General features: G+C 30.0%; 4 protein-coding genes across 4 annotated transcripts; 2 read left to right on the top strand and 2 right to left on the bottom strand.

The window, feature by feature from the left end:
- Positions 1-1,916: 1,916 nt before the first annotated feature.
- Positions 1,917-3,761, top strand: PmUG01_10028400 (tRNA pseudouridine synthase, putative; the record flags this gene model as incomplete). The annotated part of the gene is made up of 1 exon (XM_029005474.1): positions 1,917-3,761. One exon carries the CDS (start codon positions 1,917-1,919, stop codon positions 3,759-3,761), a length of 1,845 nt encoding a protein of 614 aa, XP_028862059.1.
- A 533-nt stretch (positions 3,762-4,294) lies between these two features.
- PhLP3 (phosducin-like protein, putative) lies at positions 4,295-5,386 on the bottom strand (the record flags this gene model as incomplete). The annotated part of the gene is made up of 1 exon (XM_029005473.1): positions 4,295-5,386. The coding sequence occupies one exon, from the start codon at positions 5,384-5,386 to the stop codon at positions 4,295-4,297; it is 1,092 nt and encodes a 363-aa protein (XP_028862058.1).
- Positions 5,387-7,174: 1,788 nt separating this feature from the next.
- Positions 7,175-10,255, top strand: PmUG01_10028200 (transporter, putative; the record flags this gene model as incomplete). Its single annotated transcript, XM_029005472.1, has 6 exons — positions 7,175-7,274; positions 7,849-7,919; positions 8,139-8,242; positions 8,421-8,481; positions 9,009-9,868; positions 10,123-10,255. The coding sequence occupies 6 exons, from the start codon at positions 7,175-7,177 to the stop codon at positions 10,253-10,255; spliced, it is 1,329 nt and encodes a 442-aa protein (XP_028862057.1).
- An 898-nt stretch (positions 10,256-11,153) lies between these two features.
- On the bottom strand, positions 11,154-15,650 carry MB2 (sporozoite surface antigen MB2, putative; the record flags this gene model as incomplete). The annotated part of the gene is made up of 1 exon (XM_029005471.1): positions 11,154-15,650. One exon carries the CDS (start codon positions 15,648-15,650, stop codon positions 11,154-11,156), a length of 4,497 nt encoding a protein of 1,498 aa, XP_028862056.1.
- Between the last annotated feature and the right edge of the window lie 801 nt (positions 15,651-16,451).

The following is a 16,451-nucleotide window of genomic DNA, read 5'->3' as shown; positions in this document are numbered from 1 at the left end:
TAATTTTTTTTTCTTTTTTATATAGGAGTAATTTATAATATATCATTACAATATCTTAATGAAATTCTTCGATAAGGGTAACTCTCTATGCATTATTATGTTCACACGAAAAAACCTCTTTCGTCACTTGGAACTGTTTCACAAATGCTAACAGTATATATTCACTAATATTATAATAGAAATATATAATACTACGCCGTTACCTACGAACATTCTTATAATATGTACGTAAATATATGTATACGTAGGTTACATTTTACATACATATATATATATATATATATATATATATATATATATATATATATATATATATATATTATATATATATATATGTATGTATATGTACGGAAGGCATAATTAATTTTTGGATAACTACTTTAAGGCAAATTTACAAATTCGTTTCAATTTTCAAAATAGTAGAACAAAAAAGAAAAAAAAAAAAATTTCGTAAATAAAAGCTTTTTTTTTTTTTTTTTTTATTATTTATAATATCCTTTGCCATTGGGATTATCCTTGTAAAGTTCTCCTTTTACATAACAATTTTTTAGATAGGGAAAAAAAATATGTGCACGCATGTTATAGGGATAAGGGTATATATGTAACTATAGCGTGTATATGTAGGAGTACATAATTATACCGTGTATATAGGTATAGAATTACACGGTTTATTTGTATGTATATAGGTGTAGCTGTGTATGCATGCATGTACCCCACCATTTTACATCTTTTCAAAAAATTTTAAAATTTTAAAAGCGTGGTAATTATGAAAAGAGAAAAAGGCTCATTCGAATTACGAAGAAAAGAGCTTTTAATTTTTTTTTTTTTTTTCATGTAATTATTTCATTCGTTATAACGCCAAATAGCTCCAGGTGAATAATACTTTTAAAAAATTGTTATTATGAAATATATTAACTTGTTACCCCTCTTTATTTCTTTTTTTGCTGTTCTATTTTGCATCGCTTTATTTATACAACTCATCTAATTCGATGGTGGCCCGCATATAAAAATATGTATGATATATTATATACGTATATATACCTATATATATATACCTATATATATATATATATATATATATATATACATATTTCTGTATTTACGTACGTATGTATTTAAAAAAAGGTAGACGATTAATACCACGTTTATGCCTATAGGGTATATTTTTTTGAAGTTTGTATTTTGCTTATTAAAATAAAAATCTGTTGCTAAGATAAATATTTGCCCGAACTCAAATGCCCATTATTTTATATGTCCGTTGAATATACAAAATAATACGGCATGATATGTTATATGTTATATGTTAGATGTTATATGTTATATGTTAGATGTTATATGTTATATGTTAGATGTTATATGTTAGATGTTATATGTTATATGTTATATGTTAGATGTTATATGTTATATGTTATATGTTAGATGTTATATGTTATATGTTAGATGTTATATGTTAGATGTTATATGTTATATGTTAGATGTTATATGTTAGATGTTATATGTTATATGTTAGATGTTATAACAAGGTATACTTTAGCTTGATATGACGACATCAGATGATGCAGTTGTAACTTGGATGAACATTATTCGATAGGCTTTTAAGTAGAGTTATGTACACCGAAATGATTGATCAGCTGACTAGCGAATAGGCATTGAATATTTTGCATAAATACATGCCTGTATCGGATGATGCACATATGTATACATAAGTATGTATATGTAAATCTACTTATTACATATTTCTAATACACGCTCGTGGGTAGACATACGTCTAACATATGTGTATATGTTCCATTGGCTTGTCTGCCCACTCAGGACATCTTCATCCATACATGCGTTAAAAATGATCATTTCAATATGCTTTCATTTTTTGACTGCGTAAAATGTAATAAAAAGGAGGATATGTTTTAAAAATTAATATGATTCTTTTTCGTCTGTTACTATATGTATTATGCATCATCTTAAAAGTAAAGATACATAGTAAGAGGATATACAACAGAATTAGAAGAGAAACATTAATGTATGTGGACCGTCAGTCTGTGGTAGTACATTTTGGAATAAAAAAGTTGAGTAAGGTAAAAAGGGAAAATAAGAGTAGCATGATAATGAGTAATAGTGCGGATGTAAATATTGACACTAATGTAGGCGCTAATGCTAATGTTGACGCTAACACCGAAACGCATATACAAACATGCTCACCAAATAGGGAAAAATTAACGAACATTCTCATAGTTGTTGATTTCGATGGTACAAATTATAGCGGTTGGACAGGAGTAGAAAATGGTAGTCAAGTATATTTAAATGCAGTGAAGAATTATAAAAGTGTAAACAGAATTAAAAAAAAGGATGAATATAAATTTAGGACAGTACAGAACACGTTATTGAATAGTATTTTAAAAATACATGGGTACTATGAAACTATTATACCTCATTTAGATACTGAACCGAACTCTTTAAAACCATTCGATTTTATAGGAGTAAGTAGAACAGATAAAGGAGTGCATGCAAAAGAATACATATGTCAGTATATATCTTACGAAAGGAAACCACCTTGCAATGGAAATATGATACAAATAAAAAGAGCATTAAACAGTATATTAAATAAAGATATTAAAGTTTTAGGAGTACTTAATTCCCCATGTGCTAATTTTAATGTGAGATATCATAATTTTGGCAAAATTTATGTTTACAATTTAGATGTTAGAGTACCTAGTCAGCCATTCGAAAGAAACTATGCCTGGCAGTTGTACGATGATCCTCGGTTTTCCTTTCTACTGAAGAAGAATACGAACTGTGCCGGCATTAGCGGTACTAGTGGTACTGGAGGCAGTAGCAGCAATGGGGGGTGTGGTGCGCAAGGCAAGTCAAGCTCTAAATGTAGTATTGAACCAAATTTAAATTTCCTTTTTGATGAAAATGTTGATTCATGTGAGTGTCAAGAGGTAAAGGCAAACAGAGGCAACTGCATTGATTCACTTGAAAGATTAAAGATTGAAAACCAGGCAGAGGATGGATTAGACTCCATATTGCCAAACAAACAAAATTGCGTAGATAATATGTCAAGTTCTGTCAACATGAATGAATGCCCCACTGTAACGGAGAAGAAACAAATGGATGACCAAGTGGATAACCAAATGGATGACCAAGTGGATAACCAAATGGATGACCAAGTGGATAATCAAATGGACAACCAAGTGGATAATCAAATGGACAACCAAGTGGATAATCAAATGGGCAACCAAGTGGATAATCAAATGGACAACCAAGTAATCGACCTGTTTAATGAAAATTTAAAAAGTAGATATGCCAACATAACGCACAGTCTGAATATAATGAATAACGTAGAAGAAACAAGGTTGCATATTTCATGCGATATAGATAAAATTAAAAAATGCTCCAAATTGTTTGTGGGTTATCATAATTTTGAATGTTTTCGAAGTACTTTAAAGGGAACTGAGAAATTAAGAAAAATTAATACCTATTGTAATATACACTTTTTGGATGTATACAAAATACGAAATAATTTATATCAATTTGTTATTCAAGGAGATAGGTTCTTATATCATATGGTTAGAATAATAATAGGTACTCTTGTTCAAATTGGTGTTGGGCTTTTAAAAATTCAGGATGTCAAAGATGCGTTATATTCGTCTATACCACTCAAAGTAAAATTATGTGCTCCTTCTCAGGGGCTATGTTTAAGCAAGGTATTGTTTCCCCCTGCTCTTCGAAGCACCATCAACGCATCGATTCTTTCCAATTAGACTAGGCTACTATCTATTACAGTTGTCTGAATGGAGAACAAGCGCGTGTTAATAAGTATACTTTTAATCTCCAGATATATGTACATATGTATATACACACGTATGTATTTTTCGTTGTGCTTCATTATTTTTAACAGTCTCTTTTTTTTATTGTTTGTTTTGAAAAAAAAAAAAAAAAAAAAAAAAAAAAAAGAATTTATTAGATGTTACTCCTTAGAATAGCGGTGTTTCTGTGTAGTGGTATAATTTGCTCGGCTATTAAAGTCTTGCTGGGTTAGCAAATCGGAAGTGCGTACATACATATGTGTATTAATGTGTAAGCTCATGGATAAGCTCGTTTGTGTATGGGTTTAAGTGCCTCCCCCTTATACGAACACAGCGCTGCTACTCCATTTTTACAGTCATGAAAAGTTCATTTGTAAAAATGCCCATTTTTTTTTTTTTTTTTTTTTTTTTTTAAAGTGAAGAAGTAATAATCCATACTACGTCATTCTATTTACCTTTTCTCCCAACAGCTAAATATTTTTTTCTTTCTAAAAATTGCTTCGCTTAATTTTGTTATCTAAGAGGGACGAGGAGTAACCAATGGATTTGACGTTCTTTTCGTGAGAGGAGAAGTCTCCTTCCTCGTCTTCGCTCGTCTTATATTTACTTCTAAACATGTTAAATGATGTGTAATGCTTTTTTGTGCTTCTAATTTTTTTTTTTTTATAACTCTCATTATTATTATTATTATCATTATCATCATCTGAGGATGCATATGAGTTCGTGTTTGAGTTCGCGTCTGAGTTCACAGGTGAGTTCTCATTATTCCTTCTCCCCTCAGAGTGCATATAATTGTTATGCTTTAAAATATCATATTTACTTAAAAATTTTTCAACAGATTTAATATTCAATTTGTTTGTACCTCCTTTTATATAATTTACCATGTTACATATTTGATGTATACAAGAACCGTTATAATAAATTAAAATGGTAGGTAGTTTTGACTCTGGATAATTTTCTATAATTTTGTTATATACACCTTTTGTAAATTTTATATATTTATGTTTATTAGCCATTTGTTTTAAAATATTATTTAAAATTGTGCATGATATAACATTGTCTGAATATAAATGTAAAACAACGTGAGTACCTTTTACACTTTTTTTTTTTTTTAAAATTGCTTCTTCATCTTTTCGTTGGTACTTATCTCCTTCATCATATTCAACATATTCTTCTTCATCTTCATCTCCTTTTGTACTTTCTTCTACCGTTTTTTCCATATACTCATTCAATGGATTTCTCTTACTAGCTTCATTAATTTCTCGAAGAAAATTATCCTTCGATATATCATACAGCTCTCCATAAATTTCAAAAGCTCTATTTCTATTAATCTCATTTATACGATCAGTTTTGTATTTTTCAATAATTTTTAAATACTCTTCATCTATACAATTTTCTTCTATTAATGTTAACTCGTTTAAATTCTTCTTTTCTAAAGGGTTTACATTTTCCAGCTTATCAATATTTTTTAAATATATCTCTTCCTCTTTTATTTCTTTTTCCAATGGAGGCAGATTTCCAAATTTCCTCTGCAAGTCATCCCATTCAGTAGTTTCGCTAGTTGGATTGGTGGTTGACATTTTTTCAAGTAGTAAAAAAATCGATAAAAGTGAGCGGAAACCGAGCACAGGGTAAGTGGTAGCTGAGCAAAAGTTAAGCAGTAACTAGGCAAAGGGTAAGTAACAGCTAAAAAAAAAATATATGCTGCAACTGAACAAAGGTCAAGCAAGGGGTCCGCAAATGGAAGATAAAGAAATACAAATTCAAGCTGGTTCCTAAGTTGCCATACGTAATGTGTTCTTGCGAAAATTACGCGAACAAAGAGAAGTTATATATTTTATTATGCATAATAATATTTATGGAAAAAATGGCAAACAAAAAAGGATTATTAGAAATATATACCCATCATATATATATATATATGCATATATATTTATACTTACCTAGTATGAACAATATTATGCGCATAGGTGAAATAGTAACTCGATGAATAATTTCAAAAAACTGGGCTTATCATATCAAAATGGTATTACAATTTTTTTTTTTTTTTTTTTTCTTTTTGAAAAAATTGGATTTGCAAGCATGGTCTTAATGTGACGTATAAGCTTACATTTGTGTTTGTAAATATGCAAATGGGAATTTTTTTTCTTTTTTTTTTTTTCCTTTTTTCCATCATCTCTAAAAAGCACTATTCAGCTTGTATACAAGGCTCACGTGTTCAGAAATTAATTCAAATCATGTAGAAGCAAAATCGAAGGGAAGGGTAAAAAATAATTAAAGCGAAATGGTTACTTTAACGTTAGTAACTATTAGCGTATGCATTATTTCATGCATTGATATATCCATGCACTTACGAACATGCTCCTGTTCCGTATTTACCGCAGAACGGAAAAGCTAAGGAACAAAATTTTAGTAAGAACATAACACATTTCGCAAAATGAAATTCTTAACTTTTTCCATTTGTTATTTTTAATTTTTGTTTTTTATATTATTTATTTTTATTATTTTTATTATTTTTATTATTTTTATTATTTTTATTATTTTTATTATTTTTTTTATTTTTATTAATTTTATTATTTTTATTATTTTTATTATTTTTTTTATTTTTATTATTTTTTTAATTTTTTTTTTTATCTTTCTTTACTTTCCCTCCCCACAAAAAAAAAATGGGCGTGATATAGAACAGAAAAAATGAAAGGGTAAAAATGTCCACAAAGATTTTTAGACATTATGTCATCATTTGCTCATATCTACAAAAATGTAAAAGTAGGAAAAATGATGAAAAAATGCGGAAAAAATGCGGAAAAAATATGCAATACATGGTACTGTATCGTTTATAAATTATTCTCTAAGATGAAAAAGAACAAAATGAAGCTGAACTGAACCTTTGAAATGATATGTAACTTCGTAGAGTATGTACACTTTCTTTTACGTATATAGGTGCACATAAATATAAATGTATATATATATATATATTTATATATTTATATATTTATATATTTATATATGTACAAATATACATGTGCATGTGTACATGTGTACATTTGATGCTACAAAAAAATATTCGAACGTCGACACATATCGCATGCTTTTTTTTACACTGCAATTATGTTATATTTTCCTATTATTAATTTTTATGCTGAATAAAACATGCTTTGTCCTTTTTTCCCCCTTTGAATTGTTTATCTACTAATAAATAATTTTTTTTTTTGTCCAAATTTTTAATTCTATGTTTTCTCTTTTCGTTTGGTCTTGTTAGTTCATACCAGAAAAAAAAAAAAAAAAAAAAAAAAAGAACAGCAACAATAACGCTAGCAGTAACGCGAACAATAACACTAGTAATAGCAATTTAAAAAAAATTTGAAAAAATGGATGTTACGTCTACTCTACTAGATAAGAGCAAAAACCTTGCGGATGACCCATCGGAGGTTCTTCCCGAAACAAGGAAATTTTTTGTTTCTTCAATTGGTAATATCATAACATTAAATAAATTATTTGAAAACAAAAACGCATTTATTAAATTAAATGAACAGGGCAGGAATACCAAAAAAGCTGTAAACAGCAAGTCCATATTTTTGTTTGCAATTTTTCGTGTATATCCTTCAAATGGGGAACCCATTTATTTTATATTTTGTTCCTCTGGGGGCTATGTACATGCATAAATATGTTTCTATGTTCGTAAGTTAACATGTTCATATGTTCGTATGTACGTATGTTCATATGTTCGTATGTACGTATGTTCATATATTCGTATGTACGTATGTTCACATGTACGTATGTACGTATGTTCATATATTCGTATGTACGTATGTTCACATGTTCGTATGTACATATATACGTATGTTTATTTTGCTTAACGTTCAAGAAAAATTACTTCGTTCCGCCATATAAAAGGAAATTAAAATGAATTAATGCGATAAAAAAAAAAAAAAAAAAAAAAAAAAGTAAGTCAAGATAGGACTACACAGGATCACACAACACAATGCAACAGAACGCACAGACGTATCCATTTTATCGTAATAAACGTTTTATCATTTTGCAGGTAAAGCACATTTGATAAATTCCCTATATGGAATTGGTTATACCATACAAATTGCAATGTTGCCTTATATGGTAAAGAGATCTGTGTACATAACCTTGTATTGGTCTTTTTTTTTAAAGAAAAACATTAACGAATGAAGTGGTTAATGATAAATTATTGACGAATGAATGATGAGATAACGAATTAACGAATGAGTTAACGATTCAGCTGATAGGCGAGTTGCATATGTACACATGTAATTAATTCTCATGGCTACCTTTTTTTTTTTTTTTTTTTTTTTTTTTTTCTAGCTAATAAGCACCCATACAGGCATTGAACATAACGGATATTTACTGACCTTTTTTTCACTCCTACAATTTGTGGGATCCATATTTTTTGGGAGATTAGCAGACATGTGAAATGAAAAAAATAAAAATAGTGAAAGTGTCAGTCGTTATAGATCTGCAGTATTATACATCAAAGCGATTTTTATTTTATGTTTCTTTTTTTTATTTTATTTCATAAGTTATATATTTTTTTTTTTTTTTTTTTTTTTTTGTACTTGTAATTATTTACTCATTTTTGTCAAATAGATGGGGAGTAAAGAAGTCCTTTTACTTATCGTTAAGTTCCTCTAGCGTAATGTACCTACTGGTAAGGACTGATGCAGAAAACAAGAAATTAAATAAAAAAACAATAAAAAAAAATAGAATAAAATGAAACAAAATAGAATAAAATGAAACAAAATAGAACAAAATGAAACAGAATAGGGCAAAATGAAACAGAATAGGGCAAAATGAAACAGAATAGGGCAAAATGAAACAGAATAGGGCAAAATGAAACAGAATAGGACAAAATGAAACAGAATAGGACAAAATGAAACAGAATAGGACAAAATGAAACAGAATAGGACAAAATGAAACAAAAAAAAAATAATATAGCTCTTTTTATTTTGTGCTTTTGTGTGTGAAAATTTTTCTTTTTTTCTTTTTTTAAACATGTAAATGTTAGCACTACACGCATGTGGACTTATGCACATATTCCTATGTTCATATGTACATATGTATGGAAGCATATATATATATATATATATATATATGTATATATATGTATATATATCCATAAACACATGCATACATATATACATACATATATATCTTCAAATGTATGCACGTGTGCAGTTAACGGTGTGCGAATCGACATGGGCCTACTACATAAGTTTTATCCCGTCGTTTTTCATGCAAACCTTTCAAGCTTCATCCTTGTTAGTGTGTCTAAAAACGGATAGTGATAAAAGAACGGCTGCGATTGGATATCTAAATTTAAGTTATGGAACGGGTATAATATTAGGTAGCTTCCTAGCTGGAATTATGGTAAATTTTTTTGGGTCGAGAGGAAATTTACTTATTGCTTTTTTATCACAGCTATTAGCATTATATATAGCTAAAACATTAGAAGAGGACCCTAAATTATTGAAAAATGCTAATTTAGAAAAGATAAAAATTAAGGAAATTTTTACAAGTATTCATAATGAATACAAGAGAGTATTGAATTTATTTAAAAAAACATACGGCATTTGTTTATTAATACTATTTGGATTATTACCTATATTGATGACAAAATTTGCTTTTGCCCCTGTTGTTGTTGATATGTTCAAATTGACACCATCTCATACATCTTATTTGATGACCTATGCAGGCATTTTAACCATATTAGCAGAAGGAATATTTGCTCCTTACTTGAGTTCATTATTAGGTGATATGATATGTTGTAAGTTCTCTATACCTTTGACTTTAGCTGGATTTCTATTATTATCCTTATGTGGTGCTAATGAGTCCTTGGTTTTAATCTTTATGTCTATACCTCTTTGTGGGGGGGCCTTGCTATATATATGTGGGACTAGCCAAATGACAAAGAGAGTAGAGGAATCTGAGCTTGGTTCAGTCATTGGTTTAAACACTTCTATTTTTTACGCTGTTACTATAATAGCGCCCTATTTAGCCTTTAAGTCGTATATTTCCCTAGGCTTAGGCTTATACTGGTACGTTCGATGGCACAAAAAATGAGCAGAAATGCGCACACGACAGCGTATAGCATACATGACCGCATGTGCATAAACATAGATGACACACACGTATAAGCATACATACGTACATGCATACATACATACATGCATACCTACGTACATGCATACCTAAGTACACGCATACCTACGTACATGCATACCTCGTAGACACGCACTTACATACACGTATCTGTACGTTTACCGCCTCAATGGCGCTCTTCTTTTTATAGGCTACTATGCGCTTGCATTTGCTTAGTGCTCACCACATATATTTTCGTTCTTGATAAGTCCACGTTACAAATTTTTAAAGACGATAGCGATAGCTTGGAAACAATGTTCTCCAGCATAACGTCCATTTTGTAGAGCCACTCAAACGTATCGCGTCCTATGGATGTATGATAAATTCATACTGCTAAATGTTTTGCAGGAAAGCGGGAACCCGTTACATGCATACGTATTACCCACGTGCTTACTTTTATATATTTTATGCATTTAGCGTATTTTGATTGTTAAGTTTATTCGTCTATATTAATTCTGTTTTTGTTTGTTTTTTTGATTCTTCTTTTTTTTTTTTTTTTTTTCTTTTTGCCCGCTTGTATGAATGAGAGCAACTGTTTTTAGCTAGTTTGTCGGTGAGACAAAAAAAAAAAAAAAAAAAAAAAAAATGTAGCATAATTTTGTGTTCTGCTCCATTATAAAGCAATTACACATCAATTTTTTTTAATTTTTATAAAATAAATTATACTTTTGTTTGTTTGTTTTTTTTTTTTTTTTAAAAAAAAGAAGAAATGTAAAAATGTAAGCTCTATATATAAAACAACAGTTTTAATTTAATGAAAAGAGTTAACAAATATAGAAAGTTTACATAATTTATGTGTGCAAATTCGCATATATAAATATAAGATTTAAAAAAAGGGAGAATAGTTCGTAGTTTAAAACGAATAATAGAACAAAGCTTGGCGGAATATACCAGTAGGTTATAAATAATTAAAAATATTACAAATAAAAACATTTGAAAAGAGAGATAATTCTTTGAATACAAGAAAAAAAAAAAAAAATTATTTTTGAGTAATCCCTTTAAAGGTTAAGAAGACTGCTTGGAGAAGGTAATAAAACCCTCAGCATTAACATCCATCAGCATATACGCGAAAACATGCAGACACTTAAACAGGAAAATACACATACATAACCCACGTATGCCCGTGAAATCGAATTAATATGCTGCATCATCCGTAGTGCACTAGTCCCTCGAGGACAAGTTTTACTCTTCGTAGGATTCAATCACATCGTAAGGATCAAAGTCCACAAAGTTGTTAAAGCCCATTCCGCATTCCTCCCCTTCTGTAACTTGAGTTTTTTCCTCTTTAACAATTTTAAGAGAAACGATTTTACCAACATATATAACCTTGTCACCTCTGAGTATTCTCACATTACTGTTATTGCTAATAGTACCACATGTGACAATACAACCAGCCACTTTACCTAATTTTGATATATTAAAAACTTTTAAAATTTTAGCTCGTCCTTTAAATTGTCCACTCGGCTTTGTACTTAATTTGTTTCCCATTTCTTCTTTTACTTTTTCAACTAATTCGTAAAGAACGTTTGAAAAAATAATGCGGTAATTCGAATTTTTTGCATTTTTGGAATTTTTTTTAAAATTTTTTTCAAGTTTTACATTAAAGCCTATGATAACAGCATTAAAACTTAAAGCATACACAATATCGCTTGATGTAATATCTCCAATATTTGCATATATAACTTTATTCTTTACCTTAAAAATGGTATCTTCTCTTTCTAATTTGGTAAGAGAATTTTTTAAAACATCAATAGTTCCTTGTTTATCACATTTAATAAAATATTTTACGTAAATTGTCTTCAAACCTTTTTCATCTATATTGTCTGAATTATCCTCTGTTTCGTTCGTACAATCAGAATGTGGACCATCCGCTGAGTTAGACAACGATGGAGTTATTCCCCTCGTCTGTTTGTTCATGGTACTCCTTTCCGTCGATGAGATTTCCTTGTCCTCATTTGTGTCGTTTACCCCATGTATGTCCGAAGGCCTGTCTACATTTTTGGTTCTCCTTCCTCCTTCACGATTTGTAGAATCTCTCTTGCTCGATGTAGTGTTCGGTTCTTCATCGTCCACCTCATCATCGTCGTCGTCCTCCTCCTCATCATCACCATCTACAAACGTGTTGGCATTTTTTTCCTGTTCATTTTCGTTCGAAATAATAAATTTTTTGTACTTGTCAAAGACGTCCGTTGTTTCATCATTCGAATTGTACATATATGAGGTTAATATTTCGTTTTTATTATGCTCTGCAATGGATTGAGCTATGGATTCATTTTTTACTACATAGAACTTGTCCCCTGCTACTGGAATAGAATTTTTCTTATACCCCATTACCTTAATTGGATCAGAGGGATATGCATATTTAATATTTTTATTTAAATGATCTTTTAATATTTTAACCTTACCATATGAGGACCCAGTATAAAAGTAATCATTTATTTTCAATATGCCTTTTTGTAATAAGTTAATAGACACTATACCATTTTTATCCATATATGAATCTAAAATGATTCCCTCTGTTTGTTCCTTATTGTTCACATCTAAGTCCATAAATTCAGATTCTAAATAAATAGAATCCAATAATTTATTTATAGATTCGTCATTATATATGGAACATTGAATTAGTTGAATTTCTCCTCCATTCAGTTCTGTATATATATCGTAATACATCAAATCGTTCACAATTCTTTCCACTGATGCATTTGCTAAGTCCACTTTTGTAATTGCAATAATAATTTTTATATTATATTCTTTTATTAATTTTATGCACTCAACCGTTTGTTCTTGTATACCCTCTTCACCTGATATAACTAAAACGCTTAAATCTGATACCTTAACACCTCTACTTCGAATAGACATAAATGCTTCATGACCTGGAGTATCAATAAGAGTAAAGCTGTACCCTTCTTTTACCTTAGCTTTAAATGCTCTTATGTTCTGCGTTATTAAACCAAATTCTTTGTTTCTTTCATTTGTTTTACATATGTAATCAAATAAAGACGTTTTCCCATGGTTAATGTGTCCAATAAATGTAATTACTATATTTCGTTTTGTTCCTTCCAAATTCTGCTTCTCCATCTCTGCCTTCCAATTACCCCCGCTGACCGGTAGGAGGTTCGCTGTTTTTCCTTTTTTTTTTTTTTTTGCCTTCGTTGCTGCTTCTCCTACAAGTGAAGCTTCTACCTCACCCGTGCCATTTTCATGTATCTGTTCCTCAACAAAGGGTGTATTTCGCTCCCTCACGACTTCCACCTCTCCGTCATTGGTTTCTTTACCTTGCTTATGAATATTCCTGTCCACTTCCCCTTGGGAAATGAGTACTTTGTGATTCACTTCTTGCTCCAGCTTATCAACACACGTTGCGTTAACCTCATCCGTGTTTATGTTAGAACAATTACGAACACTTAGTTCAGTAGAAGTCGTCTGAGGAATTATATTATAATTAATATTAAAATGTTCACAAGCTTTTTTTATTTGTTCATAATTTAGTACATAACTGGGATTGAGTTCTCTGCTTTCATTTATTATAAAAAATCGCTTGAGTGAAGATGTTGAAATTTTCGTAATTTTGGAAAACATGGAGAGTTTTATATTTTCGGTAAGATCACACGGTTTTGTAATTTTGTTTAATACATTATTACAATAAGAGGACGATTCTTTGCTTTTTTTTGGGTAATTGTACTGGCTGTTATTTGCCCTCTTATTCTCTTTTTTGTAACTTACCCTAATATTAGTATGGTTAGTAATGTACCTATCTGCGATGTGCCTACTAACACCGTTAATGTTAGCATTGTTCTTTTCTTTACTATCGCCATAAATGGGATTTCGATTAGAACTAAATAAGCTCTGGCTATTTGTATACTCATCTACCGTATATATGTCACTACCATCTATACTACTTGTACCAAAGGAACTAGTAACCTTCGGTTTGTCCTTGTCTAATGTTTTTATATAATTCACTACCTTTTCAAATGTATTTGATTCTACAGGAATCGATAAAACATAATTAGATTTATAAGCACCATCTGATTCTCCTAAAATCTGTACATCTATTATGTCCCATATTTTGAATATCTTTGTGAAGTCTATAAAAGGAGCTATATGTCGCTCTTCCCACTCATTATGTGCACAGTTTTTTCTCAACTCCACATTGTTAGAAGTGCATTCCAAACTAATGTTTCCATAATCGCCTTTACTATCTTTTCTTTGTAAGAATAACTTTGACTTGTGCAAGTAACCTGTACTTCCATTTTTAAGAACCTTAACAAAACAGTATGCTTCACATATTTTTGTAATCATTCCCTTGGAGCAGTCCCATTTTGCCAACTTAATATCTTCATTAAATTTTATTACATTGGCTAGATAATACATATATTTTTTAAAATTTATACCTAAAATTTTAACAAAGACTTTTTGGTTTAGCTTAAAATAGCTATTCATATCATCTACGTCATTACCTAGATTTGCTTTGTTGATAAATAATAAACCATATGCATTAATATTTGCTATCTGAACACATATAACATTTCTACTAACGGAATGTACACGTCCTTCAAACGTTTTCCCAATATTTTTTTCGTTTAAAGAACTACCATTACCATATCCATCAAAGTTTGAAGGAATTTTCCTTGCTGTGTATTTGCTTCTATTAGTTGTATTTGTACCAGAATATTTGTCTTTTACGTTGTCATCATTATGCATGTTATTGATATTGCCACTAGAGAAGCTGTCCTTATAATTGATATTACCCCTATCCCCTCTTATGCCACTTCCATCAAGGGTGGGATCCTCTTCACTTTTTTTTTTCTTGTTGCTTCCCTCACTGCTACTTCCTGTGCGCGGTGTTTGCGACATATCCAGCATTTTCGATATGTTCGGTATGGGCGTATATACATTACCATCATGAACCTGTATTTGATCTTTCAAGTGGTCCGATGCATTCAAATATTGCTTGTTCCCCTCTGCAATAACCTTCTTAAAACTATAATTCTTTCTATGTTTCCATTTGTTTAATCCTTCATAATCCTGTATTTTTATGTTATTTCTCTCCTTGATTGATTCACAACTGTGTAATACTTCGACATATTCATCTTTTGTATTTTGTTGGTTATGTTCATGTTCGCTAATAGCTTTGCCTCCTGACTTATGTTCTTTCCTAAAGTCTTCTAAACATTTTATTACAGATTCTCTATGTTGACGTGCGAATATTTTGTTACTCCTTATGTAAGTACACCGTCTCTTTAGAATGTTATCTCCCTTTTGGAAGAAGTTAAAAGGATAAAGAAATAATGGTATTCTTTTTTCATTTTTTTCGTTCTTTTTCTTTTCTTTTTTTTTTTCCTGGTTTACCGCTTTCCAACAGAATTCCCCTTGTGTTGAAACATCGGAAATAAAAGTATGTTTCAAATTCTGTTTTAAATGACATAATTTGTATAAACCTGTAGCTTCTTTTGTCATTCCATTTGCATAGTTCAAGTTACTGTTACATCTTCTTAACAGAATAATCCTTCGGAAGTTCTTGTCCTGGAAGATGTTTCCATCTTGTTCTGTTTGTCCATAATTTTTTAAAAAAAGAATATTCGACTTGCTTTGTTTTAATTTATAAGAGCATATTAAATTTATTTGTGCTATTATTGTAACATATATCAATAATAATATGGAAGGCATATACAAAAACATAAAACACATTACTTCTCTGCTAAATTTAAATGAAAAGAATACATCTTTGCATGAGGATAAAAAAAAAAAAAAAAAAAAAAAAAAAGAAATCACTACGTGTTTGTAAGAATGAATTCCTGCTATATATTTACATTATTTTTATTTCCTGTACGCTTATACCTTTACTTCACTTTTGCTTCTCTCGCTCGCCTCCTTTTCGAATTTTATTCGTAATCTTTTCATTCATCACTTCTACATAATTATTTCGTCCCCTTTGTACATGCTGTACTTAACTGTTTTTATAATTTCTCTTATAGCTCGATGGCGCATTACATTAATGCTAATATATATATCGAGCATGTGTTTAACAAAATGGAGCACGCGAGTAGTAAAATAGAAAAAAAAGATAAAATTATTGCCGCTTCATATGCTCATGCAGATACATATGTACGTACGTAAGCATATATGTGTACATACACGTACGTACATATATATAATATACATATATATTCATGTATATGTATATATGTTCACATATTTATCGCTCTACAACCCACAACTTGCCATTTCAATGTTCCCTGTTGTTCTTATATATACATCACTGAAACTATTCATTTCGACACATACATAAATTCTTTATCCCCTTTGAAAAAAATAGTACTTTGGTTTGAACTTTGCATTAACAGTAGGGATATGGCATGGTACCAAATGAAAAAGATACAAACATAAGTACATAAATGCATACAAACATACGTACTTACATAAATGCATATATTAATGATTAAATATGTATGTAGATACTATGGGGGATGGTAGATACCA

Source organism: Plasmodium malariae, assembly GCF_900090045.1.
Source record: "Plasmodium malariae genome assembly, chromosome: 10".
Taxonomy (NCBI): domain Eukaryota; phylum Apicomplexa; class Aconoidasida; order Haemosporida; family Plasmodiidae; genus Plasmodium; species Plasmodium malariae.
The sequence above is the reverse complement of the archived record's forward strand: the minus strand, read 5'-3'. Positions and strand labels throughout refer to the sequence as shown.